Raw genomic sequence first — 18,512 nt, 5'->3', positions numbered from 1 at the left:
GTCTTGGATTGTCTGCAGGTGTCCTGTTTTGAGTATGGTATGTGAACACATATATCAATAATGTTATTTTTAAAAATTCTCTTTTTAAGAAAAAGCAGATTAGTGAGTCACCAATGAAAGACAATATCATTTAACAAAGAAGACTCTAAACATATTTTTATAGGTTACTGAAATTTATTAAATATCATCTATAAGTAACTTTTAACAATTCTTTCAATAAATAGTTGACATTTTAGGTTTATTGACAAAGCGAGAACAAATTAGTTTACCAACATATGTTTTGAGCCCGTAGGGCTTACATAAAAGGATCAAATGTGATCTTAGAACAGACACGTTATCACCCACACTAAGAGCATACAGTGGTCCCAAAGTGGACAGCAAGTTAGGTAGCCCCAGGGTAAAATATATAAATTATTTGTAATTAAATAGTTAAATAAATAACATAGCAGTAAAAATAGAAATGGTCATCTGCTTATTTTAGCATAGATCTCAGGAAGTTGGTCAGCTCTCGGCGAAATTCAGGGAAGTTGTTGGCATTAGCTTCACAGATATTGCATCCCGTTCCTGGGGGAATTAGGTCCTGCAATACAGATATTTTTGTTGATTGGTGGTAGCTATGTTATCAGCTGTTTTTGACAATGATATGTCAATTTTTGTATGCTAAATTTCTCTTTTAAGAAGAAAGAAAACCCTTAATATTTCAGGAGGGTTTTTTTTTTTTTCAGTGGGCAGCTGTTAAGGGATGGTACAATGAAGGACGCTGCTTATAGGGGAGATTCTTGTAAATGTAAAAATATTAAAAGCTAAACACATGCAGTTCCTATGATAAATACTGTAGCAGATGCAAATCTTAATTTCTAGCCTGAGGAGTTCTGGAGTGATACAAGGATCTCTTAGCCATGGAGTTTATATATGTAGTTTATCAAAGTGTACTTCTGTATTATTTGTTTTACATTTACTTTTGGGTCCTTTAAAGCCATAAATTTATGGCATGGTTTTCTAAGCCATGGCTTATGTAAATAAGTGTTACCCTTCTAAAAACAAGCTTTTGTAAGCATGAGGTGCCTTACACGATTCAGCAAAGAAAACAAATTTCCTATTTTTTAAAATGTTGACTTGCATAATTACTACGGCTCAAACCTGCTTTACTGTGTTGGAGTATTACGTCAATAGATGGTGTCAAATAGTCTAACATTATCATATTTTTATACAAAATCCTGAACGCTCTAGAAACCATAACACACAAACCTCGAGGCATAAAAATGCTGACTCTAATGTTGCTTTTCACTAGCACTAAAACGTGGTTTTGTTTGTTTGTTGTTTGTTTTGTTTTGTAACTAGGTAAAAAGGTTACCTACCGTAAGTTTTTGGAGATTCATTTTGATATTCCGAACACTAGATACGTTCTCATCTTCAATTTCATCCTCATCTTCAATTTCTTCCTCCAAGGTGACTATTTCTTTCAAGTAACATTGCAGAGTTTGCCAGCTGCACTCCTAAAACAGTCATCAAAATCAAAAGATATGTAAAATTGTTTCTGAGGACAACTGATTTTTTTTTTTTTTTAAATTATTATTATTATTATTTTTTATTTGCACATTCTTATCCTTGTATGAGGAATTAGGCTGCTTTTTATAAAATGTATATTTCATTTTTTCCCCTCAAAATCATGTTTTTAAGGTTCTACCTGTGGCCTTAGTTCTGTGTTATATTCTTGTAGCTTCTGATATGTGGACAATCTTTGCAGGACATTTTGAACATTGGAGTATCTTATGAGAATATGAAGCTGCTATATTAGTTCCGAAACTGAGACTTATTCCCAGTTGTGTGGAAATCACGTCTTAAGGAAAAGGGTTAATTAATAGTAAAACCTCTCAAGCTTTACAGTAACCTTTTTAGCGCCATCTTCAGTCACTGCACTCTGGTTGCTCTAGTTGTATCCGATCTCACTTTTGAATCTGGGTAAGTATCTTTACACATCACTTTTAAAAGCTGTTTCATGCACTCTTATAAGTTATTAATCAGCCTCATACATTTGCGTTTGAGCACTGGAGCTCTGAGATAGTTACATCTTGATCTTGCCAGAATATGAGAAAAATGACTCAGATGAGGAAGTGGTTGCAGAATCTGGCTTTAAATCTTTACTCAAACGAAATTACTGTTAAGTGAAAATTCTGTTGGATTAAAAGTTTAATTGGAGGGTCAAAGTAGTTAACTTGCATGAGGATGAATTGGTATACTTGCACGCTATATCAGAAAATCAGTACAGATCAGCAGCCTGTTGATGGTGAATAGTTAGGTAGTCCAGCTCTACTTAGAATGCTGTTGTACTCAGAGGCGCAATATTTTAGAAAAAAAATGCAACCACGATGACAGTTTTCTTGTGGAACTAAGTCTTAGGTATTAAGTGAATACCATAAAACGTGAATGTACAGCTAAATATATCTAAGCTGGGGTGGTTAAGTTTTGCTCCTGAAAAGAATTAGGTAGAGCATAACTGAGTTTCATTATTGATGGGATATACAAGATTTGTATCTTCTTAAACAGAACCTACTAATATCTCTGCATCTCACTTCAATAAAATATGAGTATTTCATATAAATATTTAAACCATTTCTAAGTCTATTTTTTTTTCAAAATTGTTCTTGGGTTAGTATTGATACAACTAGATTGCCTCCTGCAAATATAATACATTTCAATGATTGATAGAATATTTTTTGTGTGCATTAAGCAAAATTAATGTAATACAAATAATTTAGTGTTACGTATTTTACAGACCAAGAAGATAATACTGTACGCTAGCCTGTTAATATTTGAGAATACAAATCAAAAGCAGAAATGTCTTCTAGGTTAGCCTGCTATCCTTGTGCCCAGTACTTCTAGGTTAGCTTATGCTATCCTCACACAAAGTTCAGACAGCTCAAATTTGTCTTTTGTATCGGGTCTTCTGATAAGTGAATTACTTTGGTCTAATTCAATAACACATAACTTCAAAATAGCCATATCTTAGCAGTCCTGAAGACAGAAAGCTTGAACTCACCTTTGTGTCATTTGGTGTGTAGAGCTCAAGATCAATCCCCTGTAGAGAAGAGGGGAAAAAAGTTATTTTTTGTGAACAAAGTTAATAGACAAAAATAAGTAGAAAAGACAAATAGTAAAGAATTAATACAGGAAATCCATCCACTTACATTCATGCTTGTTCCCAGGTTTTCTAAATCTTTTATTAAAGTTGTAAGAGTGTTGTCTTTCTCTGATAGAGGTGCTCCATAAGCTGTAGTCATAAGCATTAGTACTGAAAGGCAGCTGAAGATGAGTACTTTGCACATCTTGTCAGTGTTCTGGTTGTCTCTGTGCTAGTATTTCAGTTGTGATATGTAATGAGAGCTGATATGTTGTCATTAGGCTGTTTAGTGTATTTATACTCTACTTTCTGGAGGGAAAAAGATGGGGGCGTCATGTAAAAGAGGTTTTATTACACATTTTTTCATATGCTTTACCTGTATGGCAAGAATCATTACTTTTGTTTTTCCTCCCCTGATGACACTTTGGAATTTTTTTAAAGCAAGAGGGATTTTACCTACATTCATTGGGGAAAGAGAAGCCCACACTCACTTTTGGCAGTCTCTTTGTGCTTTCTGCATGAAACACTTTTTCCCTCATGTGCTGTCCCACTCCCCCATAGAATAAGCCATAGAGCACTCTACTGGCACACAACATGTTCTGCAGATTTAACCACGTTGTTTATCTGTATGTATTTGGCCTTCCACAAATCCTGGGGCATAGCTGAAGTGCAGAAGAAAGAAACAGTCTCATTTTAGTAATTGTTGATTAAACAACAGGAAGAAAGTTGGCTTCCTGTTTGAAGGTGGTTTTACCTGTCATCTTCTGCAAAGACAGTCAGCGTAAGCTGAGATGCATGGGTCAGTCTTCATGTGATCCCCTAGAAAATGTGTATGAAAAAAAACCTCCAGCAGGATTCTTTATTTTGGGACGTTAAACCAAGTCTTCTCTTCTTGTATATCTTAATGCTTTTTGTTTTTCCTCGTGTGTACTTTTCCCCTCTCTCTAGGTTAAAATGAAAATGCACTGCTTTTAAATATATTTACCAATTTTCTTCATGATAGCCAACCCACTGCATTTGATGGTGCATGCTGCAGTACTGAAGTTGAGAGTCAGCAGTCATTTGACATTGGACTCTTGCACAATACTGCTGGACTGTGTCTCTTTCCTGATTCAAAGCACTGCTGCCCGATAATCTTGGGAATGCTGTGAGCAATGTTTAAAATAGATCGTTTTCTTCACTGAGTGCAGTTCTGAGCCAAATGCTCCCCCTGCTGCCCAGAAGTCTGTAACATTATGTGAACACACATTGCTTCTGCTTCATGCATTTTGCTGCTGAAGCCACGTGGGATAAATTTGGGTTTTGTACCCTACTGTGGGTCTGCTTTGTAGCGTTCAGGATGAGGAAGTCTGGGTGGGTGACTGCTTCATCGTCTGTCGCATATAAAACTGTATGTGGGAACCTCTTCTGTAGGTGCTGACCGTGTAATATGTGTGTGTTGGGGAGGAAGGCAGTTCTGTCCAACGCCAGTTAGAATATGCTGCTGCTTGGGTTAGGTACAGTCCGTGACTGTAATCCTTTTCTTAGTGTCTGTGTAACTGTCTGCAGACCATTAACCTGGCGTTAATTAGCAGTATGATCCCAGCTCCTGGAGAACTCAATCTTCATTTCCTGGTTTTGAAATAAGTACAAGCATTTAAAGAATACAGTCACACGGAAGTCTTAGTAGCTGTTGTAGCTTGCAATATGTAGTAGACATGCAGTTTGCAACCTTTCCTGGCACTTTATCTTTTGTCTCTTGTATTTATTCTTGATAGCAACTGATTTCAAACGGGTTACGGCTGCAGAGCTCGGCTGCTGAGCAGTAGGTTGTGAACTTTCCTCCAGAGTGCTTGTAAAGTTAGGTCAGTTTATTGGAGGGTTTTAGTTGTTTGTTTAAGTTAATGTGTTTTGGCAGTCTGAAGCGTTAAGAAGTACTTCAGTACTGGGCACAAAACAAATTCTTGTTGGTAATTAAATTACAATTACTGCTCACTGTTTTCAATGCTATTCAGTCTTTGCTATGTCACTTCTATAAAATTACAGAGATTTGTCCCCTTTTTTATAAAGTATTCCATGGAAATACATTTGGAATAGCAGAACTTGAGATTCTGAATCTGAAGCATCTCTGGGTTAGCTTTTACTGTAGTTCAGGGTAGAGGTTACTCCAAACACTTCCTTTGTGCTGGACTATTTGGTTTTGTATCAGTGCTGAAATCACAGCCCAACCAGCTTTAGGTTATTGCTGTATTTTCCTAGCGTTTTACTGTTTTCTTCTGCAAGTCATGGAGAACTTAAAAGATCTGAATATGCAGTATTCAATAAATTGCCCCCACACAGGAGTTTTCACTTTGGTTGAGTGATTAATTTTCCCTTAACCTTTTGCTGTAGGCTTTGTGGTCCAGAAGGAGAAAGCAACAGGTCTTGTTTTGACCGTTTTTATCAGATGCCCTCTGCGAGGGGGAAATAATGTAGATTATATGGGTAACCTCCAGAGCAACACACACTCAGTTAATGTTAACACACAGCTTCGTGTCTGTGTTATTCCTTAAGTTTTGGGAATCTGTCCTGCGTAGAAGTTTTAATCTTCAATGTGCTAGCGAAGTATTTTCCAAAGTAATTAGATCACTCCTAGAGACTATTCTGTCTTCAGTTCGTACGTGCAAGACAACCCAATCTGACCACAAGTAGTCATAAGGAATCCACAGGGACAACGGCAGAATGTTTGTGGCAGTGGCACTCACCGAGGTTAAGTCAGCTGTGGTCTGCTGTGTGTCACTGAGATGCTGACCTAATGGTTTGGACCTCCCAGTAATTCTCAGTCATATTACTACTTTTTGTCCAAAACTGCTTTTTGTTTTTTATCATAGAATAATAGAATGGCTTGGGATGAGAGGGACCTCAAAGACCCATCTAATTCCAACCCCATGGGCAGGGACACCTCCCACCAGACGAGGCTGCTCAAAGCCCCATCCAGCCTGGCCTTGAACACCTCCAGGGATGAGGCATCCACAGCTTCTCTGGGCAACCCATGCCACTGCCTCACCACCCTCTGTGTGAAGAATTTCCTCCTTATATCAAATCTAAACCTGCCTTTGTACAGTTCAAAGCCATTACTTCTTGTCCTATCCCTACGCCACCTGACAAGAGTCCCTCCCCAGCTTTCCTTTAGGCCCCCTTTAGGTACAGGAAGGTCTCTATAAGGTCTCCCCAGAGACTTCTCTTCTCCAGGCTGAACATCCCAAGATCTTGCTACCTGTCTTCATAAAGAGCTGGAGCACCTCTTCTGATCATCTTCAGGGCCCTCCGCTGGACTCTCTCCAGCAGCTCCCTGTCCTTCTCGTGCTGGGGGCCCCAGAGCTGGGCGCAGGACTCGAGGTGGGGTCTCAGGAGAGCAGAGCAGAGGGGGCAGTCACCTCCCTCACCCTGCTGGCCTCTCAGCTTTTGATGCAGCCCAGGGTATGGTTGGCTTTGTGGGCTGCAAGTGCACGTTGCTGGCTCATGTTTGGCTTCTCATCCACCAGCCCCCCCCAGGTTCTTCCCCTCATCTTCCTTTTATCAGTGATGTGCCTGTGGAACCCTTTCCTAACGCCCTTGATGTCCCTGGCTAACTTTAATTCCGAACAGGATTTGGCTTTCCTAATGTTATCCCTGGCTACTCAGGCAGTGTCTCTGTACCCAACCCAGGCTGTCTGTCCTTGTTCCTACTCTCTGTATGCCTTTTTAAATGAAGTCTGTTTTGCTTCCATATTTTTCATTTCAGTGCTGGCTTCCAGATTATTACAAACCGGTAGGTCAGTGTATGGTAACTGCTCATATACTGTCAAAAGTGGATAGCTGTTTTAGGTAAGAATATGATGATGTCCCGAAACTCCTAAATACACCGATTTTCCTCTGTGGATGGTGTTGGACTTTCTGCATTGGTCAGATTTCAGTAATTCCATTCCATCTGAGCTCTTACATTCTCTTGGGCAAGGAGTTACCTGGGGTTTTATTCAGAGGTATAGTGACTTATACAGCCCTCTCTGCTTCATTGTAGGGTTGATTGTATTTTAACAGAAACTTGCCTTGGAATCATACAAGATACAGTAGTGCTGCCACTGCTGGACTTCAAAATCCTGCCTTAAAAAAGGAGCAGGGGCAGATACTGGTGACCATGTCAGGGCATGTTTCTTTCGTTTTGTTTTTAATGCCCAGTTATGAAAGGTTGGTTGATTTATATCTCATTGTCTCTCGAAATAAAATATTGATACACTAAAACAACATTATGGTATGACATTTAAAACCACTGTAAAATAATGATGAAAAAGCTTCAAGGAACGTGTCAAAAGCCTTACCTAAATGTTAAAGAAGATGAATTAGCAGTAATGCAGATATGTTAAAGGGAAGCATATTTGTGGATCGAGGGAGCTGGGAAAGAAGAACGTTTATGTCTTGCTGGTGTAGTGGATTGTTTATACTTTTTGTAGTACTTGTGCCTAACATAAAGAATAAAGACTCATTTTCTTTTTTTAGAAATTAAAGTAAATGAAATAATGATCACACTGAGTAAACCTTTTCGCTGCACAACTTCAAAGACTGGAAAAGATTTTACATAGGATCTGACTTCTCAGTTTTGGCGCGCTTTTTTTTTCGCGTGTCTTTTTGAACTGAAAGCTTGCATTTTTTTCATATTTTTTCCTTACAAACCTGATGACTGGTGAATTCTGGAGAGAAGTTGTGGTTTCATTGAGGTATTAGACATCTTGTTCATCAAGGTGCTTGCCTCCTTTCTCCATCACCAGAACAAAGCTGTATGCAGCTAGAGTCATTGCGTTTGGCTTGTTTGCTCTGTTTTAGTTCGTGTGCAGGAGTTTTTCAGACTCCTACTGCAGTGGCATGCTTTTACAGTATTACTGTCAATAAGAGTTCTAGGAACCACAACAGAGTTCATATCTCTTATGAAGGTGTTAACCATCAACCTGTGACCACAGGCTGTTGATTTAACTCTCTCTTCATGTTTTCTAGCCCCCCTTTTATAGAATCTGAAATAGTAGAGGTCATACTCTGTTTACAGATCTCACAGTTGTATGCAATAACCCCTTTCGTATTCTGTTAGTAGGGATATGCATGGACACATGTCAAAGTGAAGGTTTGAATAAAGGGATGAGTAGCAGTTCTTCATTTGATTTTAAGCCAGCCAAAGGAGGTAGCCCTTTCTTTCCTTCTTCAGCCTTTCCTCAGTTTTTCTCTTCAATCAAGCCATAGCAGAGCCTCACAACCCCACCGGCCTTTAAGAAATAGAGAATTGATACTATATAAAGAGCTAACGGCAATAACGAAAGAACAGAAGCTTAAAATGAATAGCACTGAAGTGTGAGGGTTTAGTATGCCCTGTAGGATGGAGCACTTGCTTCCGAAGTCCATGTGATCCTAAAACTCAACATCTCTAAAGAATTAAAGAGGCGGCTGCTGTATCTCTTGTTGAGCAAGAACAACCATGGCAATATCAGTTACAGACAGGAATCTGCATCTCTGTGCTGCAGCACGTTTTTAGTAGATAATACAAGTATGACAGTTTTCAGATAAATGCAAGGAATTCCATAAAGTGTTAGTATTTACAGGAGTGAGTTGATGATTGTGTTTATAAGAAAAGGTAAGAAAAGGCAGGAGAAATCCTTAAATTATTTTCATTTATTGCTTGATTCTCATAGGATTATAGCATTAATTTTGCTGATTGATTACTGCATCTGGTAACATCTTCACTGATACATAAAGGATGCAGAAAGGTATCCGTTGGATGGCTTATGTGACAGGGACACGTGGAGCAGGAGTTAAAATAAGAAGCAAGAAGTTGCCATATTAGATTAGAAGAATAGTGGTTTTAGCTAGATGAATGGCGTCCCTTATTAGGGCAAGTACCCACTGTTTCAGAATAAAGTGCAAGCCAGAAGTCTTGTCTTGGTTGCATTTGCCTGATAGATGTGGCTTTAGTTAAAGGTTTTAGGTGAAGGACGTAAGAGAGCCTTACTGCTCACCACCACCACCGTCAGCATTGGCTAAGTGCATGCTCCCTAACAGCTTAGAGAGATCTCATAGTATAGGGCTCTCCCCTGTGCTAATTTGGGTGGTCATAAATCTCCCTTGGAGTTAGCTGTGTGGCCTGACTGTCATTTTAGAGAAGTGGTGTCTTACCATACATGTCTACTCAGTCCATTTTTTTCTGCACAAGTCATTATTTCTGCCCCATAAGCCTCTTGAATGCTGATGATGAGGTTCCTAGAGAGAAAGCTCCTCTTGAAGTGTTGAGGACCATCTCTGTTTGAACTTGCTGAAGCAAATTTTACCTAATGTAGAGTATTTGACATAACTCACCATTACCAGATTTCCTGTGAGTAGCAGTGTTAGTTTCTGTCAGTATATGAAATACAGCCAAAGACAATGGTGATTGTGGATATCCCTTGACTAGTAAAAAGCAAGAGCAACAACAAAAAGCAAAGGGTGAGGGGAAGAATCTGAAGAAGCAGAGGCTGTTCAGTGTCACCACAGTCGCTGGGGAAGTTACAGAGCAAGGCTTTGGAGAACTGAAGGACAAGAAGGTGACTGCGCCAGCACAGATTTGCCCAAGTTTGACTGCATTCTGTAATGAGCTGACGGGTTCTGTGTGTGAAGCGGTGAATGTTGCTTATTTCAACTTCAGAGAGTACAGTTGCTGTTGATAGCCTTGAGAGATTGTGGAGATGTGGGTTGGAGAGTGGATGGAAAAACTAGCTGGACCATCAGGTTCAGAGTGTCATTTGAAGCCTAAGCAGTAGCCAGTTACAAGTGTCGTGCTGTGTGGCTTTATGTTGGCTTTTTTACATGAACATTGATGGTACCAACTAATGATCCAACCAATGGGTTCCACATCCATGTATTATGGCCAACAGATCTTTACTGACCTCTTTTAGATGAGCTTTTTTTTTTTTTGGTCACACGAGGGTGGTGACTTTCAAGCCAACATGCTAAAATATGTATGAGGCATACATAATTGTTGGTGTAAGAATTGATCTACAAATTTTTTAGAACAAGAATGTGAAATAACTAAAAAGCCAGATAAAGGTATGGGGTAGTGGTTGCCCATTCATAATTTTTCTGCTTTAATTGTTGGCCACTGTAAATATGATGCAGTTAGGACATCACAATGTGAAGAATAGTGATGGAGAAAAAAATCTCTTTTTCAGAAAGTAGAAGTATTAAGATTATGGACTTCAGAGTGAATATTTCCATTTTATGGTAAAATTCAGGGTAGTTGCAAGACTGAGTTTACAAGAATGATTAATCCTGTTTGTTTGCTCCTTTTGGATCCAAATTTTGCAAGAGCTGTCTGCACACAACGTTTTGCCAATATCAAAACTTAATTACCAGTTTTCATTTAGTTAGATGTACACGCAGAAATCTGCAGACAGTGTTCCTGATACACCCACAAAGCAATACAAGTGTTAACCTCTGCTAGTTTTGTTTCACACTTCCTTGTAGGTGAAAAATAGTAGAGACTGCTACAAACGCACTGCTGGTGAGACACAGCTCTGGGAGTCTGGCCCACTGACTTTGTCGGCGTATGGGTGGGAAGCTGAGTAGGTCCTTCAGGCTCCTGTTCTTTATGGTTTCCAGCAAGAAGTGTGCGTTCTGGACATAGACGTTGTGTATTTCTCTGTTTAAAACCAAGGAAAGCAAAATGGGAGGTATTGTGAAGAAAGGAAATTAAATCAGAGCATTGTTCTTGAGTGGTGTCACTGTGGGTTAACTATTACTGGTGCAGCGCGATAGGAAGGAACTGCAGAGTGAAAGTGACATGAATCCTCAGTTCTGTTGCGGAGATCTTTTCTGAAGATGTTGCACTCCTGATGTAAACCAGCTCTTAAATGCTAAGGTGACGCTGGAACTGTACTTGTTTTCACTGGGGGCCCGGAGAGGCCATTTAAGGGCTAAGGACAGTTCAGAGTGAGAGGTGAGGGTGCTTTCTTCAATGCTTTCCTTTCAGAAGCAGGTAAATGCTTCCATGTTTTTGGGGAAGAATTGATCCGTGGTATCTCACTGGACCCTTGCTTGGTTGAGTGGTGTCAAAAATTTAAGAAATACTTACAGTAAGCATCCCCACATGGAAACATGTTGAGTCATTTGCTGTTGCCATGCAACATCTGACCTTGATGGTTTCCTTCAAATACTTCAGGAAGATAGCACAGACTACTTCTGAGGTGCTCTAGAGAAATTTTATGCTGCCATACTGAAAAACACTGTTACTGGATTTTATCTCAGGTGAGACATGGTGTGATGTAGAGCTCCAAGCTGCGTTCTTAAATGCTGCTTATTAGGTAACAAAGCTAGCAAAGGCTGTCAGGGTAATTCTTCAATGTTATATGCCACTGTCCGGCATCCATGACTGCTGTCATCATGCATGTGCAAAAACAGACAGGTTGGGACAGGTGAGCTCAGTGAAGTACTTCCTGATCTATAAATCAAAGAGAGGATGCGTCGTTGTTCCCCACCACCCGGTGTCCTGGAACCACGAATGGCAGGTGACTGCACGCCTTACCCAAATCAGGCGAGTCTCTGAGTTGTTACTTTGTGAGAAAGCAGGCTGTGCGCTCAGCTGAAGAGAACCTGTTAGCAGCTCTAGGTTCTAGTGCTGAGGTGGTAGGCTGAGGTCTGAAATGCTTTCTCGGAGGAATTAGCCTGAGCTGCAGGCAGTGTCTTTGCCCAGGTTGCGTCTTTGCATGGGTGGTGGTGAGCTTGGTTATGGTGGAGGGGATGGAGTGGAGCCTGGTTTTATAGGAACAGGGAAAGGCAACCTAGATACTAGCAGTATGGGCAAGGACTGCAATGGGAAGCTTCCAGGGTCAAACTCCCAGCGTGTAAGCACCAGCTGGTTTTTACAGATGGATTGACAATCATCATAGCTTTTCAGCTATGCGAGCCATCTAAAAGAAGGAAATAAAATTGCCTGATACTATTGATTCGGCTAATGCTGCTCTCAATTTGGCTTCTCAGCCTTTGTTTGTGTAAGTTTAAAAAAAAAAATCAACTGGGAAAATCACAGAAGATCATCTTGGTGATTTTAAAGCTTCTGTTTTTTCACTGTGCCCTTTAACTGCTGTAGTGGTCCCTTGAAGAGGTCTAGGCGGTCTGTGTAGGCCCTGCTCTGACAGAGTGGGTGCGTGCCCCATGATGCAGTGTCACTTAATGGTAGCAGCAGGCAACAAAAGGAAGGAGGCTTAAGTTAATTTTCAACCTCCTGGCGCTGATAATACAATATTTGCTTTACTTCTGTAGTTAGTATTTATCCAAGTGGAGATATGCTGTGCTATGGGGGGCTTTGTATGAAGTTTTCCCTGTCAGGTCTTTGTCAATTTGCAGTCAGCCACAGGGTGATTCCTCTCTGCATTTGTGGTGCTCAGGTTTTATAAAGAGGCTTTAACAAGGGCTGGCTATACGTTTTAGTTCTGCAGTTACCTATTCAGGAATACTGGTGCAATCAGGCATCCTTTCATTTTTTTCTTCTCATTCTAGCTTTTTTTTTTTTTTTTTAAAAAAAAAAAAAAAAAAAAACTGTTAAATGTTTTACAGTGGGCAGGAGGCAGGTATACACAGGTAAAACACAAAATCCTTCCAAGGGGACACACACCAGAGTTGTAGATAAACTGTTCTCAGTCTCTGGATTTATGAAATATATGGTGAAATGAAAGTTAATTTTTTCCTGCTAGGTCAAAAGGCCAGTGTCAGATTGTAACAGAACAGGATGTTAACAAACCACAAACGAAGAATATTGTTTTACCTTACTGGATGCTGTGACAATGCACTTGCTAAGCAGATGGCCTAGATTCATTACAAGATAGGGATAAAAGCTATTGAGCCACAATCTTGGTGCTGGTGAGCAGCAGCCAAGGCTCAACAGTGTTTATAGGCATTTCTATGATAATGTATCTGTTCTTTTAAAGTTCGTTTTTTTTTGATTCTGTTTTCTTTTTGCTCACTTTTCCCACTTGGTTAGGATTAATTATGTGGGATTTACTGGAGAGGATTGGGTTTACCCACACTAAATTGTTCTGTCCACTGTTGCAGCCACTGCTATATTCTGGTACTTTTCTAGGATGTGAGTTCCTGCTTGAGTGTAAGCACAGGAGGAATATTTGATCAGAGACTGTGCTCATCTTGTCCTGTCTGGGTTAGCCAATCCTTCTGTCTGCACAGACCCTGTTGAATTTAACAAAGTTGTTTTGAAGATACAAAGGATTTGTTTTGAAGTACTCTAAACAGGAACACCATGACAAGAAGAAGTTTAGTTTCCTTAAATTCTGGAGCCATGTTTCATCAGGTGGTATCAATTTAATTCACTGTTCTTTCTACAGGAGTGGCCACAGTCAGACTCTGGGGGTATATGATACTCCTTATAATCTTCCCGAGTGCCAGCTATTTTCAGCTCAGAGGAATTATTCATTCATAAGGGGTTCCCTCCTATTTCCTAACCCACAGTGGATGTCCAGGCCCTGCCAAGCAAACTCCTAGCATCTACAGCAGAAATGGTTGGCAAGTTCCCTGCTAGTGGAGTCTACCTAGCGTGGCTTTGCTTGTGTTTCGATCCTGGTTCTGCTAAGTTTGTTCAATGCCACTGCCTTTAAGCTTTTGTAGTAGAAGAGGCAGGGAGTCGTCCTGTCTGTACTGAAACACAGAATTTTGTAGAACTTCATCTCCTTTCTAGACTGTCTTGTGTCCTTCTTATTTGTTGTACAACAGAACAGAAATGTGATTGTTCTCATTGCCGTTCTTGGAGCCCTTTGAAGTTCTGCTATTCCTCTTTGGTGATGAGGGGACTGGAGTTGATCTTTATTTAATTAATGCAGTGGCTTGATAGTATTTTCTGGCTTGTTCTGTATGACTTCATTTTACGACGTCAGATTTGCTCTTTTGACATTGGCTGCGCACAGAACTGACCTTTGCATGGCACTGTGACTCCAAGATCTTGCTTCTAGTTGTTGATCATCAGATTAATAAAGGCTGTATCTTCTTTTGTCCTTCACATATTGTCTTGCTTTCTTTGAAGCGTCTCTCAACAGCACACTGGTCTTTTAAAGCAAATAGATTTTATCAATTGAAAATGACCTATATTGTATCATTCAAAATCTGACTATGATCTGTCATCAAATCTGTCAGCTTATTGTCGTGGTTCCGCTCGAGTGGGCAGCCGAGCTCCACCACAGCCGCTCTCTCACTCCCCCTCCTCAAAGAGGAATGGGGAGAAAATATGTGAAAAGGACTCAAGGATTGAGATAAGGACGAGAAAATCACGCAATAATTATTGTAACGGGCAAAACAGACTCGGCATAAGGAGATAGTAAGATTTATTGCCTACAACTAACAAGCGAGAGAAGTGAGAAAACAAAGGGAAAAAAAAACAAAAGCACCTTCCCCCCCCATCCACCCTCTTCCACCTCCTCCCCCCGAGCGGCGCAGGGGAACGGGGAATGGGGGTTATGGTCAGTCTACAGCACTTCTTCTCTGCCGCTCCTTCTCGGTCACTCTCGTCCCCTGTGCTGTGGGGTCCCACCCACGGGATGCAGTCCTTGATGAACTGATCCGGCGTGGGCTTCCCACAGGCAGCAGCTCTTCCAGAACTGCTCCAGATATGGGTCCGTACCACGGGGTCCACCCCTCAGGAGAAAACTGCTCCAACCTGGCTCCCCTACGGGCTGCAGCTCCTGCCAGGTCACCTGCTACTGCGTGGTCTCCTCTCCACGGGCTACAGGTCCGGCCCAGAATCTGCTCCGGCAGGGGTCTTCCACAGGCGGCAGCCTCCGTCGGTGCAGGGCCACCTGCTCCACCGTGGTCTCCTCCACGGGCTGCAGCGTGGAACCCTGCTCCACCGTGGTACTCCATGGGCTGCAGGGGGACATCCTGCTTCACCATGGTCCTCACCACAGGCCGCAGGGGACTTCTGCTCCGGCGCCTGGAGCACCTCTCCCCCTCCTTCTACACTGACCTTGGTGCAAGGCTGTTCTCTCACTCCCTTGACTCTCCCGGCTGCTGTGTGGCGCAGCGTTTTTTTCCTGTCTTAAATATGCTCTCACAGAGGCGCAAACAACATCGCTTATTGGCTCAGATCTGGAAAACAATGGGGCCCTTCCCAAACATGGGGCAGCTTCTAGATCTTTCTCACAGAAACCACCCCTATAGCCCCCTGCTACCAAAACCTTGCCACGTAAACCCACTACACTTATGCTGAATCTTTATTGCTCACATCCTTGATTTCTTAAGGAATCACACAAATATATTTTTTTTGTTATTCTCTGTAGCGTTAGGTTTGCTTTCAGTGTAATGCTGACAAGATCATCTGGTCCAACTATCACCTTAGTACCACTGTCACCCAATAACCCATGTCCCCAAGCACCACGTCCAACCTTTCATTGAACACCTCCGGGGACAGTGACTCCACCACCTCCCTGGGTAACCCGTCCCAGTGCCTGACTGCTCTTTCCTAGAAGACATGTCTCCTCATTTCCAACCTGAACCTCCCCTGGTGCAAATTGAGGCCATTCCCTCTAGTCTTACCACTAGTTATCTGTGAGAGGAGGCTGACCCCCAGCTCCCCACACCTTCCTTTCAGGTAGCTGTTGAAAGCAATGAGTTCTCCCAAGTCTCCTCTTCCCCAGACTACACCCCAGTTCCCTCAGCTTCTCCTCACAGGATTTGTGGTCCAGGCCCGTCACCAGCTTCATAGCCCTTACGTCTGCTCTGATCTTTAAAATCCTGAAAAAAAATGTGCTGTGCTGCTTTTTTCTTCAACGTATCTTAGAATGTAAGCAAAAGCCTGTAAACTGCATCCTTCTAGAGTGAAGACTTCATTTAGATGCAGACGAAAAATCAGTCTCTTTACTTGCCAAGAAATGTTTCTTTTATTTGCTGCTGCAAGACTCCCATCTGTTCAGTAATGAGAGGATGCTTGCTACAGTCCCTATAGATGCAGTTTGTAATGTAAGTTGAGGAAAATAGCATTTCTAAACTTCTATGCTGTATTTGTAATGGTTAGTGAAAGATTTTGCTAGCAGTTAACCTAGCTCCAGAAGTGAGTTGGGTATTTTCTCCAGGAAAAAAAAAAAGTGAAAAATAATATTTAGAGAGAATAGTGTAGCTTTCACTTATTATCTAACTTACCTGCCATTCTGCGTGAGGAAGTGTGACATTGAGTCTAGTTTCTTGATAACTAATTTTAGGAATTTCTGTAATGAAATAATAACTGAAAAGGTGATGTCATCTCAACTTTTTTTTTTTTTTCCAAGTTCAGAGGTAAAAGGAATTCCATTTCATTGCTTTTGTTAGATGATTTATGTAATAGTCATAAAGAGGATTCTTTTGCACAAGAACATGTTGTTTGTGGTCTCTGAGGACTTGGTAATTTTTTGGTGTCTGGAAGATAATGTTTTTACTCATTTTTCTGGTCTGCTCAAGACAAGTAAATAGTTCATGACACTGTAAATAAGATTAGGCACAAGTAGAACTGTGTTCAGATGTTCCCGTTTGTGCCCACTGCCTCTTGGCCTGGCACTGGGGACCTCTGAAAACAACCTGGCTCCATCATCTTACCTAGTGAGAGGCAAGTAGTATACGAACCCCTTATTCCAAAGTCCTGGGAACTGGGTATGTGCACCTGTAAGCAAGGAGATGCTCAGAAATTGAGTGCTAGGTGGTTACCTGCTTGAGCTGTACTTCTAAAGTGTGGAAGGCTATGCAAGCCTAGAGTGGTCTGCATCTGCCATCTTGTTTCTTCCTATTTTTTTCTTGTTTTGTTTTTGTGTGTGGTTTTTAGTTGAATGTAACACAGCAGTGGCTAAACGTGGTATGCTGGGAAATAAATTAATCTCTTTCTCTTTTATCCAGTGTCTCAGAGCAATGCTGGGCAGTGTTGTCTTTTTCTGCTTGTGCATTAGAAATTTAATTCTTAGAGGAACAAAGTAATGAAATAGTAATAAATATCAAATGTATCTCAAGACACTAACAAAGTTGAAAACTTCTTAAGAAAAGATCATGCATAACCTTATTTCAGTTGCCATGAAGAAGGTGAAGCTGTGCACTGGTTCTACTCAAGCCCAAAATAGCATTTCTTCCATTCTTTGCTCATTTTCCTTGACTGTGACCTGCTCAACAAATTACTTCCCTTACAGTTTGCAGAATGGAAGGAAATGCTCTGTGTTTGACTGTCGTCTTCACACCACAGGTGCTGTGACATGGGAGGAAGGGGACAGGACAGGTGACTAAATAGAAGCTGTCTCTTACAGTAGGGTTTATTTCCACAGAATGTTTGAGGTTAGAAGGTACCTCTGGGTATTGGCTAGTCAGCCCCCCTTGCTCATGGCAGTCATCTGCGCAGTGTCATGGCTAGTCAGGTTTTGAGGACCTCCAGGCAGCTTCATCTCCACAGCCCTTTTGGTCAGCCTGTTCCACTATTTGATGATTTAAAATACTAAAATACAAATTAAGAAATAAAACTTTTCTGTTTAAGTGGAATTTCCTGTACTGTGTCTCTTGGCCTGTCACTGGGCACCACTGCAGAGTCTGGCTCCATTTTCTTTACTCCTCCCACCATGAGATAGTCATACGCCTAGATAGATCCCCTTTAGATTTCCTTTTCCTGGGGAGGGTTATTTCTTCCCAGGTGCAGAATTTTGCATTTCCCTTTGTTGAACTTGATGACATTCTTGTTGGTGCATTTCTCCAGCCTATCAAGGTCCCTCTGAATAGCAGCACAACTGTCTTGTCCATCAGACACTCTTCCCAGTTCTTTATTCATGGCAGATATGCTGAGAGCACACCAGCATCCCATTGCCCAGGTCATTAGTGAAGATGTGACGTAGCGGCGCTGCGTTGGCCTCTGAGGATTAATGGTGCCTTCGATGGTGAAGGTACTTTGTTGAGCCTTTCTCCTACTTTCTGTAGAAGTTGGCTGTCATCTGCCCAGTGAATCATAGCTGCACTGATTATGGGACTGCACAGGTAGTTCGGATGCCAGTTGGGGCTGTCAAGACTTCAACTCATGTTTAATGTGAAGTCTCCGATTAATAAAACTTTATTAGGTCTTAGTGGCCTAAAAATGAGATTAAAATGTGAAATAACACCGCCAACAACAAAAATGTAATTGCCTTCTTCCTAGTAAATGTTTAGGTGACTGTCTACACCTACCATACGCAAGAGATGTTGTTCAGTTTGTGTTTGGGCGAAGAGGAGCATATTATGCAAACGATATCTATCATGACGGGGAAGGGGAGATAGGGTGCAGGACAGGGAAGAGCTGATTGCTCATGTGCCATCTTAAATGTCTTTTCTTCCAGGTCAGTCTGCCATTGGTACCTATGCTTACCTCAGTATTAAATCAAAAACGTTTTTGTCAATGAAAATGTTGTAC

General features: G+C 41.2%; 1 protein-coding gene across 1 annotated transcript; it reads right to left on the bottom strand.

Annotated features, from left to right (window-relative positions):
- Positions 1–348: 348 nt before the first annotated feature.
- Positions 349–3,326, bottom strand: LOC309877998 (uncharacterized protein; the record flags this gene model as incomplete). The annotated part of the gene is made up of 4 exons (XM_082760059.1): positions 349–580; positions 1,359–1,496; positions 3,041–3,079; positions 3,189–3,326. The coding sequence occupies 4 exons, from the start codon at positions 3,324–3,326 to the stop codon at positions 473–475; spliced, it is 423 nt and encodes a 140-aa protein (XP_082616185.1). The 3' UTR covers positions 349–472.
- Between the last annotated feature and the right edge of the window lie 15,186 nt (positions 3,327–18,512).

The sequence above is a fragment of the Aythya marila genome (genome assembly GCF_965140915.1).
Source record: "Aythya marila genome assembly, chromosome: 4".
NCBI lineage: Eukaryota > Metazoa > Chordata > Aves > Anseriformes > Anatidae > Aythya > Aythya marila.
This window is presented reverse-complemented; position numbering and strand designations above follow the sequence as displayed.